This window comes from Polypterus senegalus, chromosome 12, assembly GCF_016835505.1.
Source record: "Polypterus senegalus isolate Bchr_013 chromosome 12, ASM1683550v1, whole genome shotgun sequence".
Classification (NCBI taxonomy): Eukaryota; Metazoa; Chordata; class Cladistia; order Polypteriformes; family Polypteridae; genus Polypterus; species Polypterus senegalus.
The window spans coordinates 76,884,196-76,911,102 of NC_053165.1; the positions used below are offsets into that span (position 1 = coordinate 76,884,196).

Genomic DNA, 26,907 nt, shown 5'->3' on the forward strand with positions numbered 1-26,907 from the left:
GTCTAGGGGGCATCCAAAGAGATGTCTATGCCCATGGTGGGCTTATCAAGAGGACACATGACAAGATGGGCATCTCTTTGCTGTGCTGGTCGGCCCCTCCAAGGGCCCCTACGTGATTGTCCAGCTTGCTGCCCCTCTGGTGCCCTCTTCCTGGCGTTGTACTTTTCTGACTCTTTCACTTCCCCTGATGAGCAGGCCAGCATTGTTGGTGTTAGTGCCCTGGCAGAGCCTCGTGCCACCTGCTAAAGTGGCCGCTAGCGCCCCCCTGCCGACAAGCAGCACTATTGCAGATCTTGTCTTCTTCCAGAATGATCACTCAGTGGTTGATTGGGGGGCACTTCAGGGTGGTAGTGCCCCCCACCACCACCAGACTTCTTTTGGGGTACTTCTCAGTTTCAAAGGCAGACTTTATCTCTCCTGTGGGGCAAATTAAAGTAGAGAATGACACACACAGGTTCCCTCTGATGCCACCCAATGTCACCGACCCTGGTAAATCACACAAACTGGCACCAGGTGGACTTGAGCTCACACATGACATCTCACCCGGTGGACAGCTGATTGACCTTCAATGGTCTGAAGTGAGACACTAGGGTTGACACCTGGATGGCATAAATTGGTATCAGGAAACACATGTGGCCGTGGATGGTGAGATGGCAGGCGGCCAACAGTCCTGGAGTAACACTGGGCAGGCCAGCAGTTGGCAGGTGGCCACACACTTTGAGCCGGTGATTGCCATCTCACGCCCACTTATCTTGGCGTCACTGCCCTCTTTCTTCACGTCCTCAATGATTTTTTTTTCTCAGTTGCATTTCTTTGTTTCCTTCCTCATTTTTCACGAGAAGTTGGGGACGGTGACAGCGAGGTGGACAATGAAGCAGTCCAGCTGAAGATGTTCAGACATGAGGCACAGGGGGTGCAACTTGCATCTACACCCTTGTCTAACATTTACCCCAGTGCCCCCACCAACACCCAGGCACACAGGCAAAGTGGCACCACCCACCATCTCCACCCCAATGTGTAGGACAGCAGGAGACATGTATAGTGCCCTCTTCAGGTGAGCTGCTGGTCACCTGGTGAAGGGGAGATGGACCAGCACCGGGCACACAAGGGCAGAAAACCATCTTGGTGAGCACGCCTTCACTTGGCTGTTTAGACTGAATGGCACCTGTGCCACCCTAGAAGTCCTGCCCAGAGGAAGAGGAACTAAAGGTGGGGTGCCAGTCTGTGACTTGTGATTCTGACCCACACATCCATTGCATGTGCCCCCTCCAGCTAAGTGGCAGTGGAGTGGTCATCCTGGCACCTTTCAGGAAGGACCTGATCAGGGCTCAACAGCAGGCTCTGACACTAAACTGGACAGGGAGTGGCCAGCTGGCAAAGGCTGATGCCACGGGGCGTCCCGCTAAGTGACAATTCTGATTACCCAAGGATGCCAAGAGAGCCAGTGGAGCCCGAGAGTGTTGACAAGGCAGCGTGTGACCGTCTATGAAGTGGGTCGGGGGGTCAGCGCCAACAAGACAGGCAGCCTCATCGTATTTCCGGGCTCAGCTTCCTGTGGCCGTCGTAGGAATTAATTTAAGGAAGGAAAAGCTGGCAGAATGAGGGGCCTTGGAGCAGCCAAAGGTCCGCCCGGAGAGCCCGTTAGCCCACTGCGCCCTGAACATAAGACCTCGTCTTGGAATTGTCCAGAACTGCACGAGGTGAATGTCCACAACGTGGAGGGACATGAGAGCCGTGGAGAAGCCCGGACGGTGACGAGGGACCTCAGCTGTGTCACTTTAACAAAAGGTGACATGGGGAGTCGGAGCCTGAGAGGAGTCCATTTGTGTATAGCGCCTTTCACCGAGTGTGGACTCAAGTGTACCTGTAATACACAAATGACAAACGGAAAATGAACAAACGGTCAGAGGTGCAGGAAAACGGACTTGGGGGGCTCCTCACAGCGTCCGTCCATTGAGGTCATCAGGACAACGAAGAGAAGAACACTACTGGGGTCCACGGTGGGTCATAACAGACACAGTCTTGGAGACCTCAGCCAACTGGTCACCCACCCCCTACTGGCCATTCTGCAGTTTTACATCAGTCTGTGCTGGGCAGTCCAATAAGACAACAGCCCCCCATTCGTTGGCTGCAAGGCCCCCAGTACCTTAGTGTCTTTCCTTGGGCACCAAGTGGCACAGCAGGACACCGAGAAGACAAATAGAACAGAGGGGGTCCTCAGAGGGTCATACTGATTGTATTCCTCAATCGCAGCCAGCCAGCACCTCTAGTCAGGGTATGCCAGTCTGGAGTGGCGTCTAAAGACTGCATGGAGACTAAAGGGGCATCTTCTCTGTAAGCGCCCTTTTGTTTTATCGCGCCCTTTGCAGGCCCACAACTCCTCTCAACTTGAAACTTTTTCGAAGGTTCAGCCGTACATCGCCCCCTACAGGTGAAAAGCCGGTCACGCCAGCTGGACAGCAAGCCGGCTTCTCCATTTAAACTGGAAAACGAAACTGAAATGGCGGGCAGTCGAAGCCCCTCACAAGCAGAGGCAGGCAGTCCAGTTCGAGGAGGGACCCTGCGCCCGGTGTCAGGAGCAGCCCTGCCAGCCGCCCAAGCATTGCCCGTGCCAGCTCGTTTGCCCAGGTTCGTCCTACGCGCCAGACACGCCCACGCTGGACACCTCCTGTCTGTTCCTCCGCGCGAGCCAATCAGACGCCGCGCTCCCCGTACCCTCCTTTTCCGAGTCGCGGTCCCCTGGGTGTGTCCGCCAGAAAGGCCACAACTTGCCTACTGGCTGCTGCTCGCAAAAAGCGCCGACGCCGCCCCGTGTAACGCGATCGGCCGGCAGACGAGAGCCGCAGCTTCTCACGTAGCGGATCGGCGGAGACCGGCGGAGACAAACGGGGACAGACGGCCACGGAGGCGACCCTTCAGACGAACTTTTCACTCTTCTGGGCCGCCCCATCGAGGCGCGGCGGGGACTTGGCGCATCCATGAGCTCCTCTGCGGCTTTCTTCGGTAAGTCGGACGTGAGCGGACCGGGGGCGTGTGGGCGCTACTGGCAGACAGAGGGGTGGCAGCGTGCCAGGGGCACACTGAATGTGAAAGCAAATCCCAGCGAGCGCCGCCGAGAGTGCAGAAGACAAAATGGGAAGGCGCTTCAGCGGAACTAAGTAGGCTAAAGACGGAAAACCCCGCCGTGAACTTGGCGTCGCCCCTCTCGGGGGCTCGGCTGCCGTTACTCGTGGGCGCTCTAAAAAGAGGTGACGGCGCTGGGCGGGCATGGCGCTCACTTGGGCTCCACTGCTTCGGCTTTATTTGGCATCGTGACGCTCGTTTACTTTTGGGGTGGAGCATCAGAACAAACACGTGCGGTGACAAAGTAGAGACACACGAGGGGACAGCACGGGGCAGGGCAGGGTGGCGTCCATTGGGACGCTTTGAGGGTCGGCGCCGCAGGTGAGACCTCCACCAACACCTGCCGTCCACGACGAGCGCCGCCTACTGGTAGCGGGTGGCCTTTCGGTCCGTAAAGCGGGAGGTTCGGCGGTGCGATCGACAAATAAGAAAAGACAGCGAGAGGGGGCTTCACGTGGGCTCGAGAGACGCACCGGGGACCCCCGCCGCCGAGCTCTTCCTCTTCCTGGCTGATCTTCTCGTTTCATTTCCGCCGTTCCCCTTCGTAACGATTTAGGAGGCTGTCGTGTAGCCCAGCAAGGCCACCTTTGTGAACGGACAGGTGTTGTCCTGACATGTCACTGTCGCGTGAATTGAGCTGACTTGAGACCCAGCGGCAAGTTGGGTGGGCTGACAGACCATCTCTAATGCATAGAATCCTCACAGGGGGACTTGGGCAGGACACATCAGGCTGGGGTAGGGAAGGTGACACTTAATGACAGGAAATTTAGGGACTAAAAGTGTGAGGTCTGAAAATTGCAAGGACGCCTCAGGACTTTGGAGTGGCAGTGGACTTGTCACCGTCGGGTGCCAGGTTATATAGCGCCATGCTGTGCGCAGCACCACTCACTGACTTTATCAGGCCTCCTGTGGAGCACTGGGTGCACATTTGGCCTCCCTAAAGACAAAGCAGCGCCAGAAAAAGTCCAGAGAGGGTCGTCTGAGGGGTCTGAGCTGTGAGGAGACGTCGAGGGAGCGAAGCCTTTTGAGAGATGAGCTGCTGACCTGACTGGAGTGTTCATGAAGAACACACGGGGGGACACCGCTGAAGGGGACTTGTGAAGGGTCACACAATCATTAGGAAGAGGACCACAGACACGTGGGACAGGAGACCAGGTACTGTGGTGGACAGGAGGACTTTAGGGACCTCCAAAACTCGACTTGGTGTCATCTTAGAGGAGTCAAGTGGACAGGAGTGGCGGGCTTTGGTGGGCTCAATGGCCTGACCTCTTCCAGACTCTTCGAAACTGATTTGTGTCAAATGAAGAACGCGGTGGGTGTTAAACCTCCAAGTGCCACCCAAGCAGAAGGCCCTAAATAAACACTTCAGGTGGTCACACTCCTAAAATGGAGATCGTCAACAGCCCACCATGCAGAAACAGCACAAGAGCCTCATTGGACAGGCTTAGGGACACAGGAGCCTCCCCTGGCGGCACTGAGCTGTGAGCAGGCAGGCAGTCACAGGGAGAAGGTGCAGAGTCCCCAAAAGCACATCTGTGACGTGCCAGCGCTGCCCACCAACCCACAAGAGCCCTTAATATGACGTTAGGTGTGTGTCCTTTTTGGTCCCCTCACTTGTCACCATGTCCCCTGCACTGTCTGCAGGTCCCCAGGTGGTCACTCAGCAAACTTAATGCCAGGAAGGGTCCTGCGTTTGGAGCCAGCAGTCTCGGTGGGTGGTGTGCAAGGCCACCAAAGTGCCTGTAAAAATGTCATGAAGAGGCCACCTGACCAACATGAAGGTCGCTGCGTTTGTTTAACTCCATCCATCCATCTTCCAACCCGCTGAATCCGAACACAGGGTCACGGGGGTCTACTGGAGCCAATCCCAGCCAACACAGGGCACAAGGCAGGGACCAATCCTGGGTAGGGTGCCAACCCACCACAGGACACACACACACAATTTAGGATCACCAATCCACCTAACCTGCATGTCATTGGACTGAATTGGAGGAAACCCACGCAGGGGGGACCCGGGAAGTGAACCCTTAAGGGTCTCCTAACTGCGAGGCAGCAGCGCTACCCACTGCGCCACCGTGCCGCCCGTTCGTTTAACGTGTTAAAGTATAAAATCAGCGAAACACCAGACGAGTCACCAGGCCACCTTCCACTGCTGTGATCCACTCGCTCGACGTCTCCATTTTATTGTCGCACAATATAAACAGTCCACATAACTCCGCCATCTCCTTTCTTTCAAATCACACAAATGAACGCATTCAGCACAGAGACCACCACCCCAGCGCCATTTGAGGGTCCCAGCGGCGCGACGAGTGGAGGAAGGCGAACTGAATGAACCCGAGTGGGCGCCCCGAGTGACACACCGGATGGCGACACTTCAGCACGACAGCAAAAGTTAAAAATAAAATTCGCGGAGGAATCGCAAACGTCCGTGGAAAACGAGAAGCGATCGGAATGGGGAGCAAAAAAAAAAAAACGAAACGAAACGTCCGAGAAGCCCCTCAGCTGGACCCCAAAAGTGATGGAGCGGGTCGCGGCCGGAGCTTCTGGACAAAACCCGGAGGGCTACGGGGGAGCTGGGAGCGTCCTCGAGATTCGGGGGTCTCCGATCGACCCTTTCTGATGTCACATTGACAGGACGGGCGGCTGTTTGTCTGTCCCACTCACTGGCGCTTCCCTCCATCTGCCGACCACCCGCCCGCGTCTTCTGCCGCCCTTTTCGACTTTTACTTTTACTTTCCGCCTTCGTCGCCTCCCCACCGATCGCCTCATCCCACGTCCTTCACGCGGACCCTTCGGGCTCCGTAGGGCGCACTTCTCCTGCCACCGAGCGGCGGATGTGCGTCAGGAGGCCCGGGAAGCCACAGGAGCCGCCTCTGCCCGCCTGCCCTGCTCTGCTCTGCTCTGCCAAGCTGGCACGGAGCAAAACCGCGGCGCGCACAGCCGCAGGCCACCGCAGGGGCAGCGACAATGACAGATCGGCTCAGCCATCTCCGTGCCCGAGGCGACGCCGCCTTTAAACAAATCGCGCTTGTGGTCACCAAAGCCGAGGGCAGCCAAAAATAACCGCGGGGCTCCGATTGAGGGCTTGGTGTGGAGTGCGAGGGAGACGAGCGACCACCAGGGGGAGCAGTGAGCTGAGGCGGCCAGATTGGGGGGGCTACTGCACGATCGGCCTCGTCTAGAAAGAAAGAAGGGGGGGGGGCACTCTGTTAGAGGGGCAGGTGGAAGTGAAAGGCGCTATATAAGAGTTCTAGAAAGGTTCACGTCATACAGATAGATCGACACATAGGAGAGGCTCTGTGTAGTGTGAATGGTTTGGAGGGGTCTGTGTAACACATGTGACAACAGCTGTATAACAGAGCTATGAAAGGCACTATATAACAGAAAGATAGGTAATAAAGGCACTATATACTGTAATAGGCAGAAAAGACCCTACATAAAGGACGTGAAAAGGTGTAAATAACACAGACAGACAGACTGATAGATGGATAGATAGATAGATAGATAGATAGATAGATAGATAGATAGATAGATAGATAGATAGATAGATAGATAGATAGATAGATAGGAGTGAAAGGCACTATATAATAGATAGATAGATAGATAGATAGATAGATAGATAGATAGATAGATATGAAAGGCACTATATACTGTGATTTGAGTGACAGGCACTATATAATAGCTATAAAAGAACAATATTGCTTAGATATTTAGATGGGCACATCCTCACATGAAGATTTACGCCCAGTGACTACTGAGCTCCTCTGTCAGTTCTGAGACCCCCACATTCAGACCCCCAGAGCTCCACTTCATTAGCCTGACAGCACATCGTCCATTTTGATTCCTCCACACTTCTTAGGTAAGCCCCCCACCCTTATGGAGGAATATTTCGAATAAAATGAAATAAATAAATACGCAAATAAATAAAACTACTGTGAAATGTGAGCATAAATAAATAAATGTGTCACGAAATATGTTTTTGCTGCTTTATTTATTTATTTATTTATTTCACTTTGTCCGTAACATTCCTCCAAACTATCATGAAATACGACTTGAAATCAAACTGTCACTTCACTCGTCAAAGTTGAGGGGGCGGGCTCTAACACGCCCTCTAGTTACTGATTGGTGAATCGATAGCACAAGAATTAATTAGAAAACTGCTTCCTACTGCCGATGAAATGGATTCTGCCGAAGATGTTTCGTATTTCAGAGAGAGAATTGAAGATTTATCGGAAGAAATTGCAATGTTGTTACAATGTTTGCCACTGATCAGAGTTGTAAAGTTGTGTGAAAAAGTAGCTGTGAATACGCACCTGACTTTATACCCGTAAAACAAGAGTCAAATACTCAGTTCAAAATATTAGTTGGCGCCGCTTTGGCGATTCCATGTCAAAGTACCTAAACTAATAGAGTCGTATATCAAACTGGCTCATTCGCCTTGTGATCGTCTTCTCCGATACACCATATTGATCTGTAATCTTTTGTACTTTTAAACCGCATAGCAGAAGGTCTTTTATTGACTCAGCTGGAATGTCAAAGGATGGACGGCCAAAGCAGAGAACTGCGTCACCTGAACTGCAGTGTAGTCAGTCGAGTCCCTTCCACCAGTTCTTCGATATTTTCAGTAATAGTTTCAACATCGGAGTCTAAAAGGGCCGCCAACATTGTAATTTCTTCCGATAAATCTTCAATTCTCTCTCTGAAATACGTAATATCTTCGGCAGAATCCATTTCATCGGCAGTAGTAAGCATTTTTCTAATTAATTCTTGCGCTATCGATTCACCAATCAGTAACTAGAGGGCGTGTTAGAGCCCGCCCTCTCAACTTTGACGAGTGAAGTGACAGTTTGATTTCAAGTCGTATTTCATGATAGTTTGGAGGAATGTTACGGACAAAATGAAATAAATAAATAAGCAACGAAAAACATATTTCATGACACGTTTAATTATTTGTGCTCACATTTCACAGTACTTTTATTTATTTGCGTATTTTTTATTTCATTTTGTCCGAAATATTTCTCCATACACCCTGACGGGTACAAATGTGAATGGAGACAAAGTAGCAGACTGGTAGAAAGTGGACAGGTGGTCTCAGACCCAAAGCCCGCATCACCGGTGACATGTGACATGTCTGCCTGTGAAGCCCACAAGTCCGTATCCGAGGCACAGCCCATCAAATGGCCGCCGAACTTCTGAAGTAAACAAATAAACATAAAAAATTAAAAAACATCCGTCAAAAGAAGTGAAAAGTGAGACCCCCAAGGAGAACAGCGGAGAACTCCTACCTGCCATTTCAGGTGCCAGTAGTTGTCCTTTTGTCCGCCTCGAGATGGCACTATATAAAACACAGATGAATGGCTGAGCGGTGACCCCGCTGTCAAGTAATGAAAACTGTGACCAGCCGGGGGTCTTTGCCATGCCAGGCAGCCTCACTGCTGTCTCACAGCCACTTTTTCCAGCTGTGCTGTGCCCGTGAAAGGCACTATATAACACATCATTTTTTTACAGGTTCAGAGTTATGACCAGCTTGCTCTGGCTGCCATGAGGGTAAGGTTGGCAGTGCATGGCAGGCCCCAGTGATAACAGGGCACTACAAACATCACTGTGAGTCTGAATGCAGAAGAGTGCTGGACTGGCATCGTGCCCAGGTGTTGCTCCTGCCTTGTGCCCCGTGTTTGCTGGGATGGGCACCTGGTGACTCTGAACTGGAGTTAGCGGCTTTGTAAATGTTACAATCGGTGCACCGAGGCCAACTGCAGAATTCCTGGGAATTATTAGGTCATCATTTGGGAATCGCTGGCTTGGCAGTCCTGGGTTGCTTTGCCCGCTTGAAGCAGTGAATGAGATTTGTGCCACTGGCCCCTGGTGGACTGGTATTTTGGGTGCATTGGTTTCACACTTTTGAAATGTGGTGGCATTTGTGTGTCTGATGTTTGGTGACGTGTCCTCAGACAAGTGTCACAAACAGTTGGCATCACATGCCTTATATAGTGCCTTTCTGTGGTTGACGCCACTACACTGTGCTCTATGCTACCCGCACTCAGTGAACTGGCTGACTCAGTGGCACACAAGCTTGAACCACCAGTCTCGTGCTTTAGGGTGTGGCACCTTAGCCATGCTGTGCTGCCAGGCACTATAAAAACAAACACTACCTGGCATAATCTGGAGGGCACTGAAGTGCTTTGCACGCTTTGAATCAAAAATGGTCGCAATGGACATAAATATGAGACGCGATGTTTTAAAATGGCCGCCCAGACCTGGATAGGTGGTCTGAACCACTCACCACTGGCATTTCTCGGCCGCCTGGCACACTCGTGTTGGGCAGGTCGCTCAGTTGAACTGAAGTCACCATTACATTCAGCTGGACGTGGAGGGTGTTTTGTGATGTGCCACGTTATCCATTTGGTAAAGGGGTAGACATGGTCAGCAGCAAACCTTAGGCATGCCGTGGCATTGTAAGCTGGTATTAAGAGGCCCAGTGTATGCCTAGATAACCGCTGGGCACCACTGCCACCGAGCTGTCATTCTACAGAGTTTAATGCAATGAAGTCTGCGTCCTGCTTTGTTTCGGAAGATGCTGGCATCGGCTCCTTGTGGGAGGAGCGGCACGTCCACCATGTCCATCGCGTACCCAAGAGCATCGCCATATGCACGGCCCCCGGTGGGCAAATCATCTGCTACAGTCTGTGTGTGTGCCCGGTCCCTGTAGGTGGGCAATCTGAATGGCCAGCTGGCTTTGATGAGGCAATCAAAAGAGGAAGTGCGAGTGAGGGACGCTGAGTGGCACCTTCAAAGACATCTTAGGGGTCCCGGGCACGCCAGCACTCAGTGGCCACCCCTGTTCTCTTCTTTATTGCCTACATTATAATAAGAAGTTCATAATAAAAAGAAGTTCATTGTGGTGCCAAACTGTGCCAGTGTGTGCCATGTGAGTAAGGATTGCCAGTAAGATTGAGTCTGAAATAGTCCAAAGCGCAGCTGTGCCAGGCTGGGCATCCCAGTTCTGGAGGGCACCGGTGTCCACAGCGAGGAGCCTTCACTTTCACTGTCCTTTTTGTTTTGCAGTGGCGTTCTTCTGGGTGGTCATCGGCCCCTGTGTGCAGACCACCGGTGATGGCCTGATTAAGTTACCCAATGGCACCTCAGTGGGTAAGTTCTGTGAAGCCTCAGGGTGAAGTGGGGGGCTGGAAGGACACAAAGCAGGTGACAGTGACAGGCGCTCTATGTGGCTTTAGAGCCCTGAGGGTTGTGGCCCACCTGTGTAGTGGACGGGTGGCAAGGGGCACCTCATCAGTGCTGTCCTGTTGCTCCTGCCCGTGTCCATTGTGAGGGGCCATGAAGATGAGTGTGTGAGGTGGTCATTGCTTCCTGTCTCTGCAGACCACGATGAGTGCAGCACCCCTGACTTCTGCTCAAACAACTCGCTGTGCGTCAACACCTACGGGAGCTACTACTGCCAGTGCCAGGCCGGCTACAGGAACTACAACAAGAAGGTCACATTCACTTTTAATGAATCCAACTGTAGAGGTAAGAGAGACGAGGAGCACAAGGAGATCACCCGCCTGGCACCTCTGTGCCCTTCCACTCGCTCACTTGTCTCTGTCCGACTCCACTTCACCTCCTTTCCCTTTTCTCCTCCCCTCAGACATTAATGAGTGCATTGAACAGCGCGGCCTCTGCGGCCCCAACACCACATGTAGGAACACATTGGGCAACTACAGCTGCTCCTGCCAACCGGGCTTCACCTCAACATCTGGACAGCAGACCTTCAGAGCCAACGAGTCCTCCTGCCAGGGTAATGCTTCTTTAATTAATACCAGTTAGTGCCAGGAGGGCATTGGCAGCCACTAACCTGCTTAAGTCAAAGTGCCACCTAGTGACCAAGTCCTGCACATCATCCTATTTGACACTGAGGTGGCTAGCTGGTCAATGCCCAGTCATTGTCTTCTCGTCCTTCTGCAGATATCGATGAGTGTCGAAAGTCGCCTTTCCCATGTGGCCTCAGTACTGTCTGTCTAAACACGCCAGGAAGCTTCAGCTGCTCCTGCATACAAGGGTTCAGGGTGCCACCTGGGCAGCCGCCACTCCGAGGGACCCATTGTGAAGGTAACAGTGGCCTGGTGTCACGTGTGCCTTGCTTGTGTCATGTCATGGCACTCTTTGTGGCCAGCATGTAGGAGATGCTGCTTCTGCCACAGCAAGTTGAAGGACCCGACATACTGACCTCTTCCTCCTCCTGTCCAGTGTCCCTCAGCTTTGCCCTTAATCCACCCGCTTGCTGCTGCCCTTTCCACATACTGATGAGACCCTGCCAGTGCCATGCCGCGGTCCTTAAAGCCAGTAAGTCCTGCAGTACCCAGTGAGACCACAGCATGGCTGAGATGAAGAGGTGCAGGACATTAGAAGGCCTGTGTCCAGCAGCTGTAGTGCCATCAGGGCCCTTTGCATTTCACCCAGATTCAGCTGGATTGTGCCACCTGTCACACCTGGACTCTCGGTGGGCGTGATGCTCCACTGGACCTTTACTTCATCAGTTGGCACGTCCTGTGGTCCACATTAACAGCACGTCTGTGTCCATCAGTAGAGTGGACGCCTGTCCAAATCACAACTCAGGTGTGCCCAGCTTGAAAATTGGAGGCAGCAAGGAAAAGATGGGACCAGGTGACCAGTGTGGTCAGCACGCGCAGTGACCAGGACATCATGTGAGAGTAATGAGCTCACAGCATCAGGAATGGCTGCCTTCAGACCACTAAAGCTTTTGTGCTTCGTTTTTACTGCAGACATCGATGAATGTACAGAGACCCCCGAGATGTGTGGGCCCAATGCCAACTGCACCAACACACCTGGCAGATACACCTGCTCCTGCCAACCGGGCTTCACCTCAACATCTGGACAGCAGAACTTCAGAGCCAACGAGTCCTCCTGCCAGGGTAATGCTTCTTTAATTAATGCCAGTTAGTGCCAGGAGGGCATTGGCAGCCGCTAACCTGCTTAAGTCAAATTGCCACCTAGTGACCAAGTCCTGCACATCATCCTATTTGACACTGAGGTGGCCAGCTGGTCAATGCCCAGTCGTTGTCTTCTTGTCCTTCTGCAGACATCAATGAGTGTCGAAAGTCGCCATCTAAACCACTAAAGCTTTTGTGCTTCGTTTTTACTGCAGACATCGATGAATGTACAGAGACCCCTGAGATCTGTGGGCCCAATGCCAACTGCACCAACACATTGGGCAACTACAGCTGCTCCTGCTCTCAAGGCTTCATGTCCACCGCAGGAATATATCAGTTCAGAGCCAACGAGTCCACCTGTGAAGGTAATTGATGGGTTGGGGGTGGCAGCGGGGGTCGTGAGGGATGAGGTGACATACACATAGATGGTGGGACAGCAGAGCTGCTCCTCAGACTCCCTTCAGGTGCCCCCTGTCATGTGATCATGTGGCAGTGTGTCCTGAAGGCCTGCTCTGTGGACCACTAGCTAAAGCTTTGGCCAACATGTCCATCAGAGCAATGCCATTTACCAGGGGGTGCTGTCCTCGTAGGGTGGCACCCATTGAGTGTCCTCCAAGGAGCACTACAGTATGTGTCCACTTGGGGAGCCACTGAGTGGAACTCGTCTGCCCTTTAAGTAGGCTGGACGCTCAATCACAACGCCCACTCGCCCCAAATCAGGGCTCACAACTGGTGCTGTCAAGGTGACCTTATTAGGCCTCAGGCGTCACCCTCACATGTCACCAAACCAGACAGACTTCTGTGTTAGTCACCTGAATGGCTGCTGTCCACTAACCAGAGGTGCCCATTTTTTGTCTTTTCTAGCCCTCAACTGCTCAAAGTTTGACACAAATGAGACCCAGGTAGGTGGACACGTCTAGCTCTGAAGTCGGTAACCGTCACCTGAGCATCCCGGGCCTGTGAGGAGGTGGAGAACATGGGACTTGGGCCAGCGTAGAGGAGGAAGAAGAGGGAGGAAGAGGAGAAGTGAGCAGAAGAGAGGGTAGAGGAAGAGTAGGAGCAGCACAGGGTGAAAAGTGAAGAGAAGAAGATGAACAGAGTGAGGGCAAGGAGGAAAAGAAGGGTGGAGGAAGAGGAAGAGAGCAAAGGAGGGGAGGTGAAATGAGGACTACGAGAATGAAGAGGAGGAAAAGGACAAGTAGGAAAAAATAAAAGAGTGAGGAAGAGGAAGGAGGAGAAGAAAGAGAAGGGTGAGGATAGTGATGAGTAGAAAAGGAGGAGGAGGAGGGAATAGAGAGGAAGGAGAAAAAGGAGAAGGGAACAGAGTGAGGAAGAGGAGAAGCAGAAGAAAAAGAAGGGTTAAAGGGAAAAGAGATGGAGTGGGAAAAGGAGGAAGGAGTGAGGATAAGGAGGAGAAAGAAAAGGGCAAAGGGAAGGGAGGACAAGGAAAAAAAGTGAAAGAGAAGACAAAAGACAAGAAGAGGAGGAGACAAGAGAGTGAAGGTTTAAAGGTGAGGAGGAGGAGTGCGGGACATGATGAGGAAGGACACGAGCAGGAGGAAGCGATGGAGGAGAATAAGAACAAGGAGGGAGCAGGCGGCCATAGCAGCTCCTCAAAGGTCCACAGAGAGTCCTGGTGCCGGTGGTCTCTTTACTGGTGGACCAGGAAGTGAGAATCGTGAAGAACAGCAGCTGGGCACAGGGGGCTAGTGTGACTGGCAGTGGTCTGTGCTCCCTTGATGCCAGTTTATGCCAGGGCCATCACCCCGCTCTGTGCCCACCTACTGTACCTTCTAGTCTGCCGGTGCTCTAGCCGTGTGACTGTCATCTTCAGACTGCGCCTTTTTCACCCTTGTCCTCCTCGTCCTCCTCCTTAACTCTTCATTGTCTTACATTTCCCCCTCGGCCCTGACCTCCATTTCTTGCAGATGGCGCTTGATTTCATTTGGCTGACCCCCTAAACGGCTGCAATGTCCTTCTTGGTTTTCAGGCTATGGCCGACCTCAAGTCTTTTGCCAAGAAGCTTTGTGAGGAGCAGATGAGCCACGAGGCCACTCAGGACGTGACGCATTTCAAGGTAAGCTCTGAGCTTTAAGGGTCCGCAAGCAGAGTTTCACTGGCCAGGGCTGAGAGGGCCTTTGAGGGGTCCGCCACCTCTGGGACTTGTTTGTTGGCTTATTCTTCCTCGTCGCCACATTTGTTGTGTTCCTTCCAACTCCAACAAATAATAGCTAGAGAGTCACAGGTCACTCAACGGGCTCTGTGCTCGGTTTCCATAATGTGTGTACAACACTTCCTTTTTCCCACAAGGCTAAGCACACAACATTTCTTTATGTAAATTAAGTTATTAGCATTGCTAATTAACAAAGGCAAGATACGTAACAGACTCCTCCCCCTTTAAAGAAAAGTGCACATTGTGTTTAGCACGAGAACATCCATCCATCCATCCATCTTCTAACCCGCTGAATCCGAATAGGGTCACGGGGGTCTGCTGGAGCCAATCCCAGCCAACGCAGGGCACAAGGCAGGAACCAATCCTGGGCAGGGTGCCAACCCACCGCAGGACAAGCACGAGAACAAGAAATCCAATAAATCCGAGTTGACTCCTCTTTTTAATTTACTGTCCCATTCCTGAAAGTGAGTCTTGTAAATGTGGACGGTTGTCTACGTCGAGCAGGGTAACGACGTTCAGTGTGGGCATCTCTTGAAAGTGAGATAGTTGAGGAGATTTTGTCGATTTTCTAGCTGACTCTTCCTCGTTCACAGGAGGCGATGGAGTTTCTGCTACTTCCATAGGTGGCACTTCATCCTCAGTAACAGGACACTGATGTTCACTACCATCATAATTCAGTTCAGGACAGTCCACATTTGGTGGCTCAGTGGGTGCTGGCGATGCGGCCAACAGTTGATCCACATGTCTTCACCAAACAGCAGCATCAGCAGTGCGGACAGTGAAAACAGAAACAGGTCCACTCTGACTGATTACGGTGGATTTGGTATTAAACCCTCGAGCCAATACGATGTCATCCGGGCGAAACCCTCTGCCTTTGGCGTTCTTGTCTCGATGTTCAATTTGCTTTTGTTGCTGATGACGTAGCACTTGTTTTGTTTCTGGTGGCTTCAGCAAATCAACAATTGTACGAAGTTGTCTTTTCTTCATTAGGACGGCAGGTGAAACTTTAGTTGTGCTGTGCTCAGAATTCCGATAAGACAGTGAGAACTGGTTCAGACGGGTATGAAGAGGGCCTTCATCTTGCGATGCCTTCAGTGAATGCTTCACTGTCTGAACGAACCTTCCTGCTAAACCATTTGTGGCCGGATGGTGTGGTGCAGAGCGAATGTGCAGATTCTGTTGACTTGTAGGAACGTGGCACAAACTGAGGACCGCTGTCACTCACAAGTTGCTCTGGGAAGCCATAACGACAGAATGATTCCTCCAGCGTTTCCATTGTTTTAACAGCAGCACATCACAGCAACCTCTGGCCACTTCCTACAGTATCGGCATCTACAACCACCAGGAACATCTCTTCCTCAAAGGGACCTGCAGAATCCACATGGATGCGCTGCCAAGCCCTTTCAGGCCAGTCCCATGGGTGAAGTGGTGCCAGCTGTGGGCATTCGTAATCTTCTGACAAGAAGAACATGCCTTGGCCCTCTCCTCAGTATGCTCATCTATTCCTGAACACAAAAAATAACTTCTTGCAATGTCCTTCATCCCAACATCCCAACATGACTTGCACGTTTCTGCAGTGGTGGTGGTGGAGGAGGAATGATGACACGGCGACCTGCCTGCCCAGACACGCAGGGTTTTAGTTCTGGTAAAGTACTAGGACTCCTACCAGTAAGAGCCACGGCCATTCCTTTAGACCGTACTGGTGCATTTCGAGTGAATGGTTTTACTTGATTTGAGGTCACAGGTGTCTCATTTACCTGCTTGTAATAAAACATCCGTCTCTGGACTATCTGAACAGGTAACTGGCAAAGGTAAACGTGAGAGTCCATCTGCGCTGGAATGCAACTCAGACTTGCGGTATTCGATCTCATATGTATGGGCTGGTCAGAGTGATGCCCATCTTAGCATTCGACCAGCTGCTAGAGATGGTAGAGCAGTATGAGGTCCGAAGATGGTAGTAAGGGGTCGGTGGTCTGTAAGGAGGGGTAACTTTCTCCTGAATATGTAGGTACTGATGAAATGTGCGAATTCCAAAAATGATTCCCAGTGCCTCCCTCTCAATTTGTCCATAATTAATCACCTTCAGCTTTATTCAACGTACAGTACGTGAAGCGAAAGCAATTGGTTTGTCCACGCCGGAGGGCATCACGTGTGACATCACTGCACCAACTCCATATGGAGGAGCATCACAGGCAAGCTGCAGTGGCAGTGGGGGTCAAAATGGGTGAGGACATCAGATTTTATGAGAGCGTCCTTTGCCTTCTTCTGTCCGCTTCCAAGCTTTGTTTTGACACAACAACTGGCGCAATGGCCTCAAAAGAGTTGCCAAGTTTGGAATACATTTTCCATAATAGTTGAGAAGTCCCAGAAATGAAGGTAATGGGCTTCCATCCTGAGGACTTGCTTTAACTTTTGAGGGTGCTTTGCGCAGTCCACATGTCCCAAATATTCTATAGAGGACTTGTGAACCCTCAGGCCATATTCTTTTAGGCGCTGAAGAGTGACATCCTGGTGCTGAAGGTGCACAAGAATGTCATCCAAATAACGCTGGACCCCTGGAAGCCCACTGAAGATTTGGTCCATTGCTCTTTGGAATTGAGCTGGAGCCGAGGTGATTCCAAAGGGTAGGTGGCCGTAATGGAGGAGGTCCGTAGGGTCACAGTAGTTAGCAGTTCTCTCGACTGTATTTGGAGATATGCCTGGGACAGGACTATTTTGCTGAATTGCTGTCCTCCATCTATCTGTGGAAGTGGATACTGCTCTGCAGACCACACAGGACTGATGGTCACCTTAAAGTCCCCACATATACGTACCGATCCATCTTTTTTAATCACGGGTACAACTGGAGTTGCCCATTCGCTTACACTCGCAGGTTCCAGAACAGCAGACGTAACTAAGGAATCCAGTTCAGCTTGAACCCTTGGTTGAATAGCGTAGGGAAGTGGCCGGGCCTTCAGAAATTAGGGTTGACTGTTAGGTTTAGTGGCCAGTCTGACAGTGACGTCCTTCATGCTCCCTAGCTCACCAGAAAACAACTCGCCATGTCTGTCAAGTCCTGCATCCAACTTGAGCGAGCAGCATACAAGCATTTGGACAATCCAGTATGATTTGTTTTAAAACCAGGATCTTCCCAGTAATGATGGGTGATCTCCTCCCAGTACATAAAGTGGCTTCCTGCCCATTCAATTGAAGAGTCGCCTTTATCAGGCCTCTCACATTCACCGGTTCACCTGTTTTTAACGCTTTATTAGTTTCCTTTAGTGGAAGGAGCCTCAGGAACGTGAAGTACGTTTTATCCGACACGAGAGAAACAGCCGCCCCGTCTCCACCTCCATGCATACTTTTTGTCCTTCCGACCATGGAGATGCCTGGCATCCCTGTGAGCCGCCTTCACGACTCAAAATATTGAAAAACACTTCCACTTCCTAATGTCGTTTCTGATTCTTGCGGTTGCAGCACATGAACGTTGTTCTTTTTTACCTTCATGTCTATAAGATCTCTCCGTAGCGTCCTCGGGTGGACATGCTCTCTCGGTGGGACCTTTCTTTCCCCAACTCCTGCAGTCTTGGTCTTTAAACCTGCACTAAATGACCGTGTCTTCCACAACGATAGCACGGCCCTCCACCAGCGTCCTTGCTCTTTATATTTCCTTTATGAATTTGCCCAGTTAACTGCTGAGCCGCTTTAGCTGCCATTTCCACGGACACACGTATTTCAATTGCCTTTGCAAGTTTCTGGGCGCTTTCTGTCAGAAGCCGTCTGTGTCTGGCGTCACTTCTCAGTCCACATACCAGCCGTGGAGCACTTCATTGAATTCACGACGTTCAGATGACTTCCTTAGTGCCGCACAAACATTGTTACCGATTGCCCTTCCTCTTCATTTCTCTTGTGGAATCAAAACCGTTCAGCAATTCCTAATGGCTTTGGTGAAAAATGAGCACTCAAAATTCCAACAATCGGAGGATACGATTTTTCTCTGAGCTTATCTGATTGCGCAAGACGACGCAGTAAGTTGAACGTTTTTGCGCCCACGACACGTAGGAACTCATTTTACATCGGTAATATCGTTTGCTTTAACAAAGCGCTCCACTGCTCCACGTTCTCATCGAAGGGTCCGATTACTCCGACAACGCCAGCCATCTCGAATCACAGTCACTCTTACTTCACAATAAGGCGATTTCACTTCTTTTACAAGGGGCGGCACGGTGGCGCAGTGTTGGCGCTGCTGCCTCGCAGTTTGGAGACCCTTAAAGGTTTACTTCCGAGGTCCCCTCTATGTGGAGTCTGCATGTTCTCCCCGTGTCTGCGTGGGTTTCCTCCCACAGTCCAAAGACATGCAGGTCAGGTGGGTTGGCGATTCTGAATTGGCCCTGGTGTGTGCTTGGTGTGTGGGTGTGTGTCCTGTGGTGGGTTGGCACCCTGCCCTGGATTGGTTCCTGCCTTGTGCCCTGTGTTGGCTGGGATTGGCTCCAGCAGACCCCCGTGACCCTGTATTCGGAATCAGCGGGTTAGAAAATGGATGGATGGGAACTTCTTTTACAATTATCAGTACTCACGGCGTCTTCTCTGCTCCTGCCACGCTTCCTTTGCGCAACCAACGGCGTCTCTTTTTTTTTTTTTTTTGATTTATCGTCACCGTTTCTTAATGGTTATTATTCGCCGCTCCTTTACAATTATTACCACGCACCGTGTCAATTCAGACTCCTTCCAACTCCAATAATCATAACTACAGAGACAGCGGTAACTCAACTCAGTTTCCAATGAGTGTACAGCACTTCCTTTTTCCCACAAGGCCAAGCACACAACATTCTTTATGTAAATGACGTAATTAAAATTGCTAATTAACAAAGGCACGATACGTAACAGACCATCTTCTGTAGTCACCCATGTCCACTCTGTGTGCAGATGTAAGCCATGTAGAGTAGGATGAGCGCCCCCTACTGACTGTAAATGGGTGGTCCTGCATGATCGGCCACTCTGTGTCACCCTGTCTGGTGTGCCCGCTTGCTTTACCTGTGTGTCTCTCTCACTCAGAATCTCGTAGGTCACATTGAGGGTATCATCAGCAGAGGTCAGGTGGGCAGCGCCAACGTTTCAGAATTCTTCAATCAAGTTGAGGACACGCTGATGCTGATTGCTCCACTTCTGCCAGATGACCCAGCCAAACAGACCATGGACAGCATTGGTAGGTGTGAGCTCTCTTGGCTTTTCTTGTCACTCCTTGTAGTGCCCCTGGCTCCTGTGCCAGCCTGAAGCAGCCCGCTGCTCACTTTACTCATTTTTGTGTATAGCGCCCTTCATTGAGCGATGTGACTTTACCAGGGACCAATGAGGACACATAAAGACACGCTAATCCAGGATTTGAGGGTCTCGGGGTCTCAGCCCCCCTTTACGGTGTCTCATTTCACTTGGAGTTGGAGCCGAATCTCCACGGTCCCCCACCGTGTTGTTGGCGTCCTCGTCCATCTTCTTGAGAGCCGAGCGCCTGACCCTGCGAGTTTCGTTTATAACACCGAAGAGCAGGGGGAGGTCGGGGTCCCCCCTTAGAGTTTTAGAGTTCACAGATTAACAAACATCTTTAAGTGATGGGGTGGCATCTGCCTTGGCATTTCAACTTTAGTGTAATAAATGACACTATAACCTGGTGGGGGGCACCAAATATAAAATCTGGGGTGTAACCCACTGAGTTCCTCCCTCCCAATGCCACCCAGTATCTCAGATGACTTCTCCATGGGCAGGAGAGCAGTTTTGCAGTGGAGAGGTGGCACCAGGTGGGCACGGCAGAACAGCGGGCAGAGTAGCAGGGTGCAGGGGGGTCAGGAACGCTTTATGAAAATCGCATCACTTCTACTTTTATACAAATGAGTAACAAACAGAAACACCACAAGCACAGCCAATCAGCAGCTCTAATCAGCAAAGGGGGCTCTCTGAGAGACCCTCCAGAGCTGCATGGCCACAGTCTCCACTTGTTTAGCAGGCTGGCATCTCGAGATCTTCACGTGTGCCCGGGTTTGTAAGAAATGACAGGCCAGATACATCAGCAGAGCAGCGTCCGTTATGTGTGAAAAGTTTGTGACGGGGAGCCAGTGCAAGGACTCGAGGGCAGGGGTTATGGGGTCCGCTTCGAGCAGGTGGCGAGGAACGCATTGCAGGACTCGGCCCTACTAGAAAGGTGCAGGAACTCACTTCTTAGGATCCCCCGCATTTGGAACTTCTCTCGATTATCCAGCATTCGTCTACGGCACACGAGACACGACAGTTTATAGCGCCTTTCACAGTGTGCATGTACAGCACCGCACAAGGGTGGGCACCATAACTCACACCGCCACTTTCACCACAGACGCCGCAGTCCGGGTCCGAAGAGGCACTTCGGCCAACGATCAGGTGGTGCTGCAGACAGAAGGCGTCGTCATGGAGACGGACTGGGAGACGGCAGTCAGACACGGAAGTCCAGGTCAGTCGGCTTTGGTGTGTTTCCCCGGCCCGCCGGTGCCTCCCCAGAATGAATGCCACACATGTGCCCTGTGCTCCCCCTCACAGGCTTTGCCGCCATGTTTCTTGTCACCTATGGTGACAAGCTGGCCAACACGGAGAAGTCCATAGAAGAGGACCTGCAGAGACGCATGGATCACGTGAAGCTGAATTCCAAGATCGCGACGGCCTCCGTGGGCAGCAGGAAAGAAGTCAACCTGGCCAGACCTGTGAATCTGACCTTTTCAAACCTGGAGGTCTGTGTGCCCCCCAAGTGGACAAGTCCATCCCCATGTCTGGTGCTCATAATAATTCTCTTGTTTTGTGGACTTGCAGGACCCCACTGACTTCCACGTGGTGTGTGTCTACTGGAAGTCATCAGGCGGCAGGAGCTACTGGTCCAAAGATGGCTGCCACACCATAATGTCCAATGTCACTCACACCACGTGCCGTGCCGATCACCTCAGCAGCTTCGCTGTCCTCATGGCCCTCTATAACATTGAGGTGAGCGAGGGGCATTTCTTTGGGGTGGGCCGGAGACTCTGCCACTACTCTGGGTCCTCACATTGTCCCTGACCTCACTCTGGCAGGACATCTTTGAGCTGAAGGTGATCACCTGGGTGGGCCTCTCGCTGTCACTCATCTGCCTGGCACTCTGCATCCTCACTTTCTTCTACTGCCGTGCCATCCAAGGCCCACGCAATACCATCCACTTGCACCTGTGCATCAGCCTCTTCATCGCTGACCTTGTCTTCCTGGCGGGCATCTCCAGCACAAACAACAAGGTAGCCGGGCCATCAGAGCCATTGAACACGTGGGCACAGGTACCTGAGAAAGTCACCCATTGGCCTGGTTGATCACACTTGTGTCTCCACAGGTGGGCTGCGCGGTGGTGGCAGGGCTGCTGCACTTCTTCTTTATGGCCGCCTTCACCTGGATGTGCCTGGAGGGGATTCAGCTCTACCGCATGGTGGTCCTCGTCTTCAATACGACGCTGAACAAGCTCTACATGTTTGCATTCGGCTACGGTGTCCCAGCAGCCATCGTGCTCATCTCGGCCTCAGTGAAAAGCAGCGGCTATGGGACCAAGTGGCAGTGAGTGGGGGGTTACTGTGGGTGGGACAATGAGTGTCGAGGGGTGGGCTGCCAGTGTGTGAGAGGGGCTGTGTAGTAAATGTGAGCAGCCAATCAGGGATAGGGCGGGGCTTCAAGTACGTGGGTGTGTGTTGGAGTGGCCTCAGCAAGCGAGGCTCCACAGGTGGGGTGGAGCAGATATTTAAATTCACAGAGTTGACCTGAGTTAACAGTGGCTATGGGGGCGGAGTCAGCTTTGGGGAGGGGCTTCACTTCTTAAGTCTCACTGGCTAGTGAGTATTGGGGCGGGTGGGGCACTAAGTGAATGGGGGCACTTGGTAAATCTATTGGGGTCTGCTTGACAAGTTTAAACACTGGTCATCTGGTAAGTGCCAGTGCCAGTGCCAGTGCCAGTGTGGGGGTGACTACAGCTCACTTGTGAACCACAGAATATTTGGCTGCCATGTGATCAACAGAACATGTGTGGGAGGAGCTTTAAAGGATGGGTTAGTGGAGGGGAAGAGCAGCTTGTGGGAGGAGCTTCTATTATCTGTGTGGTCAGATGTTTGGGGGCCGGCCTTCACAATCGATAGGCAGGTCGTCGAACACACGGGCTGCCAGTGAACGTCGTCATTTAAGTCCCGTGTGACATCTCTTGTTGCAGCTGCTGGCTGTCGCTGGACGACCATTTCATCTGGAGCTTCTTCGGCCCGGTGTGCCTAATTATCGTGGTGAGTCATTACTTTCAGGTGCCCCTCAGTGGTGCCCACTGCCGACTGGCCACCTCCCTGATCTGCCTCCTCTTGTTTGCAGGTGAATGTGGTCTTCTTTATCATTACTGTGTGGAAGCTGGCAGAGAAGTTCACAAGCCTCAACCCGGACATGCCCAACCTGAAGAAAGTCAAGTAAGCCAGCGACCCCCGGGGTCCTTCTTGGCTTCTTCTCAGGCCAGAGGGGGCCGTCTAGCTGGATTCGACCTTTAGCCCCTCGTCTCCGCTCAGCTTGTCCCTCGTGTTGTCCACAGGGCTTTCACGATCACGGCCATTGCCCAGCTGTGCATACTGGGCTCCATGTGGATCTTCGGCTGTTTCCAGTTTGAGGGCGGCTCCATCGTCATGACGTACCTGTTCACCATCCTCAACAGCGTGCAGGGCGTCTTCATCTTCATCATGCACTGCCTGCTCTCTAATCAGGTGAGTCGTGTCACCCGACGGGTCCCGAGGCACACACTCCTGTGGGGTCGGCTCACCTCTGGCCTGCTCGTGTTCTGCAGGTACGGGACGAGTACAAGAACTTCATGGCCACGACCTTCAACCTGAAGAAGAAGACCAAATACTCGGAGTTCAGCAGCACAAGCAACAGCTCCTCAAATGCACAGGTGAGGGGGGCGGGGCCGTCACCTCCATGCGAGTGGCAGATGCCAGGCGAATGCCACCTCTGACCTGAGTTGTGTTTCCTCAGAGCAAGAGCGTCCAGAACACGGGTGAGTCGCACATGTAGGACCCTCAGCTCCCCACCGATGGCTGCTATGCAACGCAAACTGAGGAGAGCGGGAGGAGGCTGACGCTGCTGCCCGCCTGCTGCCTCTTGTGCCTTCAAGGTGCCACCCTGTCAACTCGATTCCTGCTTGGAGCTCTCCAGTCCCTCGGGATGCTCCCTCCCACAAGAGGGGGTCACCCGCCTTCACTGAAACTCGTCTTGAGGTGCTGCTGCTCCACCCAGCAGGAGGCGCTGCTCTTCACGTACTCTGTCCACTCTGCTCCTTTCATGTCTGAGGTGGCTGGCGTCGGGCACATGGCCTGGTGAGTGAGGACCATCCCAGCGGTCGGACAAAGGAGGCGCCTTCACTTCAGCCCTTTTCTTACCTTTAGCACAATGCCCACGACTTTCTGAGGGTCCCTGTGGTAGACATGGCGGGTCCGATGCTGTATATACTTAATTTATGGGATGGATTTACACTTTGTGACTTCCCTTCCAAAGGGAGCTGTTGGCAGATTCGCCCCGAAGCCCCCAGATGGTAGCCCCTTTGCACACAAGTCTCTGAATTTGGTGCCATCCTGGCTTTCTGTTAAATGTTCTGCACAAGTCACTGCAGACCCGTGGTCTTCGTCTGGGTGTCAAATCCCACCCCTTTGGCCAGCTGTCACATTCTGCCCTGCCTCATCCCACCCCATCCTTTCCCTGACCCCGACTATGGTGTGATAGGCCAAGTCACCCTCGTCGCATTGCCACGCCCACTTTGATGTTAAACCCCGCCCCTTTCCCCACCAAGTCTCAAGCTTTGCTCTATTATTGTTTGGTTGTAAAGCCCCGCCCCTTTTATCTAAACTCCTCCCCTCATTTAAGTGTCAAAACCCACCACACCCATCCACACCCAACACTCATTAGTCTTATTAAACCCTCAACCGCATCTCCAGCTCCTCCCATTCTTCATCCTGCTCCGCCCCTTTATCTACCCCAGTGCACCCCTCCCTCATTTGAATGTCAGACCCACTTAACCCCCGAGTGCATCTCAAATCCTGCCCCTTTCTTCATTTTGACTCCGCCTCTTTCCTGGTCACCATTGAAGATGGGCTTTGCTTCAAGCGCCGTTTCTCGCAAGTCCCCAAGTCCTGACATGTGTGCCAAAAGGACTGAGGACTTTAACCTGAGATTGTGGCTGTGCCCCCTGGTAGACTGGCACCCAATCCATAGTTTGTGCCCAGTTCCACCCCACATAACCCTAACAGAAGGATGTCAGATGATAGCAGTGAGTCACAGCCCACCTTAAAAGGGGTACACTGTCGTTTAGGAGGGTCCGCACTCTCCAGTTCTTGAGCCGTTTTCATGTGTAGAGCGAGACGCGTACCCGCTGTCCTCGATGTGATGCACTCATGGCAGCCGTCGTGTCGCCCGCACAGTTTGAAACTTGAACAGCTTTGAATGTCAAAACGCCGAGGGGCTGCACTGCTGGTGGGAGTCACACCTCATAAATAGGGGGACCCCACATTTTGGGGGGTGTGACCGGCGCCCCCTATTGGGTTGGCTTCAGCTTTGTCCCCAATGTTCCTGAGAGGCCTTAAATGGAATAAAACTGATCTGGATGGGTGGGGGGGCTTAGGAAAACGCCGAAGCTGAGCCGGCGGTCAAGGAGACGTTGGTTTGACCGTCCACTGAAGTGACCGTCACCGCGCTGCTTGGCCTCTCATCGTATTTATGGCTGCTCAGGACGGCCTGCAGGGGGCGCAGACGATGCCCCATTGAACCGTCTGGTCTAAGCTCTGCTGGGGTGTCCAGTGCCCGTGAAGTACCACTCTGTTTATTATGGGCTGTACTGCACAAAAGGGCACCTGCAGGGAATGCCAGCATTTGAAGAAAATCCACGGTACTTCAGCTCTTTGTGCGCTTAAATCATCGAATGTGTCAATAAAAGAGTCACATCAGACAAAGGCGACTGGGTGTGCTTTACTGGGGGCGCCGTTGAGCACTGCCAGGGCGGCCGTGCAGGGCTGACCAGATGAGACACGCCAACGTGCCAACGTCCAGCTTGGAGGAACGCCCAACTGACGCAATGCAGGCATTAATGGCAATGGACCCCGGGTTCAAAGGGAGCTGGTACAGAGCGGGCACGTTCTCCAAGATGTTATACTGAACCATGTTTGTGTGCTCAGTGATGGCCTGGCATCCTGTCCAAGGTGTGTTTCCATTAGTTGCCCAATTCTGCTGATAAAGACCCCCCAAAGCCTGAATGGCATAACTCAGACACGGGCTTGGTGGGCTGAATGACCTCCTCTCATTTGTCCGACTTGTTATGCAAAACAGAGGGTCTCGGGTTCAAAGCGTCTCCTGTGTCTGACCCCATGGTGGACTAGTGCCCCCTGGGTAGGCTCCTACTTTGTGCCCATACTGCTGAAATAGACCCCGCCTACTCAGAGCCCAAACTGGCAAAGGGAAGATGAAATGGAGGGATGTGTGGTGACCTTAAGAGTCTCCGGTTCAAGCCCACCTGTCCCCCCCACTGGCCACCTGACCCCATCCTAAGGTGTGTGTGTGTGTTTGACAGACTGGCATCCTTTTCAGGGTAGATTGCCACCTTCTCACCAATTCTGCTGGAAAAGCCCAAATCCTGAGTGGTGTCAGTGGCTTAGCAAAGCGCTTGATGGGCGGTGGGTCCTAAAAGACCACCCTGCACTGACGTGGGCCGTGTGTGGACCTTTGAAGGGCCAGTGACTTTAAATCTGCCCCATGACTGACTGGTGACACGCCACCGTGTGTCCAGTTCCGGTGAAGCAGGCCCAGGCCTGGCCAAAGCGCTGAACGTTTTCATTTGGTGGGGTCTCGGGTTCAAATCTGAAGCTGAGGGGATTCTGCATGTTGTACAAAATGTGACAAAACAGCCTGAAATGTCAGACTGGGAAAGCAGGGGGGCCACGCTGGGCACCTCAGCACAAGCTGTCCCTTTGTGAGGACGCAGGGGCTTCCCGGTGTCACACAGCGTCACTTACTCTGCTAGAATAATGAAAGGCCAGCTGAAGACGAGCGCCATCTTTGTTTTAGGTGACGCCCCAGCCGCACGACGGCCTTCAGAAAATTCAAATTGAGTAATACAGGAAACTCAGACGCAGAGCTCAGTCGTTCGCTTGGAAAAGTTCACACGCTGAGAAGACCCCGCAAAGAGGCTGGCGCAGATTCAACAAAAAAAAAAGAGCAACACACAAGGGCAACAGAGACGGAAACGAGACAAAGCCGACGCGTCTGGAACAATCTGGCAGCCACCGTTTTCCAAGGAAGAGCCCTCATCCGGGTGAGGGGGCGGCACGGCCTGAATGGCCTTGTGACGCAACACCCCCCCATTCCCCCCCGGCCACCCTCTCCATTGCTGAACACACCGCCTGAAGAACTCCTCGGCCCACCTGAGTTTAAACAGATGGGTGCCAGGCTGCCTGTAGCAGTGCCAGCTGTGCTTCAAGCTGAGAGCCCTGGGTCCATTTATCACTGATTGTGTGCCAGCCTGCCATAGTGGTCCTCAAAAAGCAAGACGCATGAAGAGGTGGGCCAGTCTGACTTTATGATGCAGTGTCCTTAAGGCCACCAAAAGCTGACTCTTGTGGCACCGTCCCTTCTCTCAGTTTACAATGG

At 52.3% G+C, this 26,907-nt stretch overlaps 1 protein-coding gene across 2 annotated transcripts; it reads left to right on the forward strand.

Moving 5' to 3' along the window:
* The first annotated feature begins 2,742 nt into the window (after window positions 1-2,742).
* On the forward strand, window positions 2,743-25,217 carry LOC120541092 (adhesion G protein-coupled receptor E1-like). Of its 2 annotated transcripts, XM_039772392.1 has the most exons (20): window positions 2,743-3,003; window positions 10,189-10,272; window positions 10,504-10,650; window positions 10,769-10,918; window positions 11,086-11,229; window positions 11,904-12,053; window positions 12,287-12,436; window positions 12,936-12,973; window positions 14,062-14,148; window positions 19,279-19,429; window positions 20,585-20,698; window positions 20,785-20,972; window positions 21,052-21,219; window positions 21,306-21,500; window positions 21,593-21,810; window positions 22,454-22,520; window positions 22,603-22,694; window positions 22,814-22,982; window positions 23,063-23,167; window positions 23,251-25,217. In XM_039772392.1, exons 1-20 carry the CDS (start codon window positions 2,979-2,981, stop codon window positions 23,287-23,289), a joined length of 2,481 nt encoding a protein of 826 aa, XP_039628326.1. In that variant the 5' UTR covers window positions 2,743-2,978; the 3' UTR covers window positions 23,290-25,217. The 2 variants fall into 2 exon arrangements, with proteins under 2 accessions (XP_039628326.1, XP_039628327.1); XM_039772393.1 differs by lacking the exon at window positions 11,086-11,229.
* The last annotated feature ends 1,690 nt before the right edge of the window (window positions 25,218-26,907 follow it).

Excerpts from the sequence above, each read along its gene's own strand:
- LOC120541092 (XM_039772392.1), top strand. The coding sequence starts at position 2,979 with ATGAGCTCCTCTGCGGCTTTCTTCG. Across the intron at positions 21,811-22,453 it reads GGCTATGGGACCAAGTGGCA|CTGCTGGCTGTCGCTGGACG; the intron begins GTGAGTGGGGGG and ends CTCTTGTTGCAG. Across the intron at positions 23,168-23,250 it reads ACAGCTCCTCAAATGCACAG|AGCAAGAGCGTCCAGAACAC; the intron begins GTGAGGGGGGCG and ends GTGTTTCCTCAG.